Below are 3,176 nucleotides of genomic sequence, written 5' to 3'. Positions count from 1 at the left end.
TAGTTTTATAGATTTAATGGGTTAAAACTTTAATGGGTAGAGTTGTTTTTAGAAAAATTGGAATGTATAGATGTTGTTAAGATTTTATGGCAATAAATGTAACAAATGTTGGTCAGTTTAAGAAAGTTTTTTTTTTTTTTTTTTTTTTTTTTTTTTCCAACCAAACATTAAAATAAATTAAAAAGAAACTCCAAGGTTGGTTGCCCAAACTGGAGCGAACGAGTTTACAAATGCGACTTCAGAAACCAAAGGTCTAGAGGAGCGAGCTAGACGATCTGCACGGACGTTTGACAATCCCGGATCTTGGTCAGAGAGAAGGAAGGGAAAGATGATCTGAGGGAGTGAAAATCTTCCAATAAATGTGTAAAAGCTGGCCAGTCATCCGGAGCCTGCACCATCGCCACCCAATTCTGCGCTATCTGACTCAAAATTCTGACAATCAATCCCAGCCGCCCGAAGAGACTCCATAGCCCAAAGCAAAGCATTAAACTCCGAGTGAAGGGAAGAAGGACTACAACGAAGACTGCGAGCACCCAAAAGTAGCGTCCTGTCATTGTGAGTACCATACCACCAACCCAAGCCCTCTAAAGGATCCGAACTTTTCCAGGAACCATCAACCTTACAGCACACAGAAGTAACTCTATCCTCCGGGGGTGGCTGAGGAGGCAATAAATTGACAGCAAAGGACTTTGCCTCCTCCCACAAAAGTTTGTCGTTTGTCGCCTCATTTATAATATCCATTGGTTCAGCCTCAACTCCTTGAAATACCTTTTTATTCCTATCTTTCCAAATTATCCAAATTATCCAAGGCAACAAATATCCAATACTTGATCCCCCGGAACTGGAGAAGACCTTAGAATATAAGAAGTCTAAATTTGAATACACTGATCCATAAGGAAAGCCAGTCGACGGTGTATGAATCGGCGATAACTCCCAAACCAAACAGGATCGTTCACACTCAAAAAGAGCATGATTAAAAGACTCCACCGCCGAACCGCACCGTTGACACGTAACATCACACCGGACCCCCCCGAAAAGCGACCCGTTCCTTAACAGGAAGACTACCAGACGCCACCTGCCAGAAAAAATGCTGAACCTTTGATGGGACTTCAAGTTTCCAAGCTTGTGCCCGTAACACTGTACCACGTTGGCCCCGACTTCGACCTCCTTCTGTAATTCCCGAGCTAGCCTATATCCAGATCTCACAGAATATTTACCAGACTTAGTATAATGCCAAATCAATCTATTCGAACGTAGTGTCTTGCTAACCGCCAAGCTCTGTATAAGCGGAATATCGCAGGATCCATATACTCCTCTAAAATGGGCAAATGCCAATCCAGCGTATGGGGATTAATTAAATGGTTGACCTTCAGATTAGGATGTAGGATTCTCCCCCTACCAGTCGCTGGTCGTGGCTGGCGGTCCGGTATCCAAGGATCCCGCCATACCGAGATGTCACCACCCGAACCTACTATCGATCGTGCCCCCACGTTCCACTAGTCCCTTAACAGAAAAATACTCCTCCACGCAAAGGACGGAGAATATGGTTTAGTTGCCCGTAATGGATGTTTTCTCCGGAAGTAACGACCACGCATCACCCGAGCCATTAGAGAATTCGGGTAATGGATCAATCGCCAATACTGCTTAGCCAGCATTGCATCATTAAATTCTTCCAAAGCACGAAACCCCAAACCACCATCACATTTATCCTCACACATTTTATCCCAAGCTATCCAATGCATGCCTCTAGCCTTATCATTAGACTTCCACCAGAAATCTTGATATGGCTCCCGTAAGTTTGGTCGTTAATGCCTGTGGCAATTTAAAGCACGACATAACATGAGTTGGTAGAGCTAATGCCACCGACTTAATCATAACCTCTTTACCCCCTTTAGATAGAATCTTCGCTGGCCAACCATTAACTCGCTCATCCCAGACGTTCATTAACATAACTGAATACGTTAGTCTTCGAACCCTGGAGATTTTCAGGAATTCCAAATAAGAACCCATACCTCCTTCCTAGAAATACCAATTACTGATTTTATCCGACATCGTACTTCCGGCGGAACTTTCTTACCAAACATAATAGAAGATTTCTCTAAATTCACCTCTTGTCCCGACGCTTTTCCGTAATTATCTATAATATCTATTACCACCTTACATTCAGGACTCCTCTGCTTTACAGAAGAACAGACTATCATCAGCAAACAATAAATGCGAGATTGACGGACAATCTCGAGCAATCGATATTCCCGGTAAGTTTGTTTTCACGTTCAGCCTTTTTAATATTCGCTATTAGAACCTCTGTACAAAGAATGAACAAATAGGGAGTAAGAGGATCACCCTGTCGTAACCCCCTCTTTGGTAAAATGGAACCCCGAGGTTGACCCATTGAGAAGAACCTGATATGATACCAAAGAAACACACCACATAATCCAAGAAATCCACCGACTATCAAATCCTAGCTTAATCATAACCGCTTCCAGAAACTCTCATTCAACACGGTCATATGCTTTGCTCATATCCGTTTTAAATGCCAGAAAATCCGACTTACATCGTTCATTAGTATTTAATCCATGGAACATTTCCTGTGCAACTAAAATATTATCAGTAATCAACCGCCCCGAAACAAAGGCCGATTGCGTTTCTGAACCAGGGACGGTAAGAAACCGCTTAAGCCTAAAACATAACACTTTTGAAATAATCTTATAACTCACATTACATAGACTAATCGGCCGAAATTCGTCATACGTTTTGGTTGATCCACCTTAGGGATGAGACAAATATTAGTCTCATTTAGACGAGGATCAAAGCCACCCGTTCGAAAAAATTCTTTAACCAAGGTCACCAGATCCCCTTTCAAAGAAGGCCAGAAACGTTGGAAGAAGAGGGCCGTCATTCCGTCAGGACCTGGAGATTTCTCCGGATGCATAGCAAACAATGCCTTACGAACCTCAGACTCCGTAATTTCCCTAGTTAAACTTCGATTCATACTATCCGTAATGATCGGGGAAATTTCCTGTAATATATCTGAAACACCACTTACATCAGATCTTTTAAAAAGCTCCTCAAAATAATTGGAAGCAATCCTCTCCATACCCAGGGCCGTCTCATCCCATACATTGTCCGGACCAAATAAACCAACAATCATATTCCTTACCCTCCTCTGTTTTGTC

General features: G+C 42.5%; 1 protein-coding gene across 1 annotated transcript; it reads right to left on the bottom strand.

The window, feature by feature from the left end:
• Window positions 1–378: 378 nt before the first annotated feature.
• Window positions 379–1,718, bottom strand: LOC147927679 (uncharacterized). The gene is made up of 3 exons (XM_087487491.1): window positions 1,557–1,718; window positions 1,043–1,189; window positions 379–930 (listed from the first exon to the last, which is right to left on the bottom strand). The coding sequence occupies exons 1-3, from the start codon at window positions 1,716–1,718 to the stop codon at window positions 379–381; spliced, it is 861 nt and encodes a 286-aa protein (XP_087343617.1).
• Window positions 1,719–3,176: the final 1,458 nt, after the last annotated feature.

Source organism: Camelina sativa, chromosome 15, assembly GCF_030686135.1.
Source record: "Camelina sativa cultivar CO46 ecotype springtype chromosome 15, ASM3068613v1".
In the NCBI taxonomy this organism is placed as follows: domain Eukaryota; kingdom Viridiplantae; phylum Streptophyta; class Magnoliopsida; order Brassicales; family Brassicaceae; genus Camelina; species Camelina sativa.
This window is presented reverse-complemented; position numbering and strand designations above follow the sequence as displayed.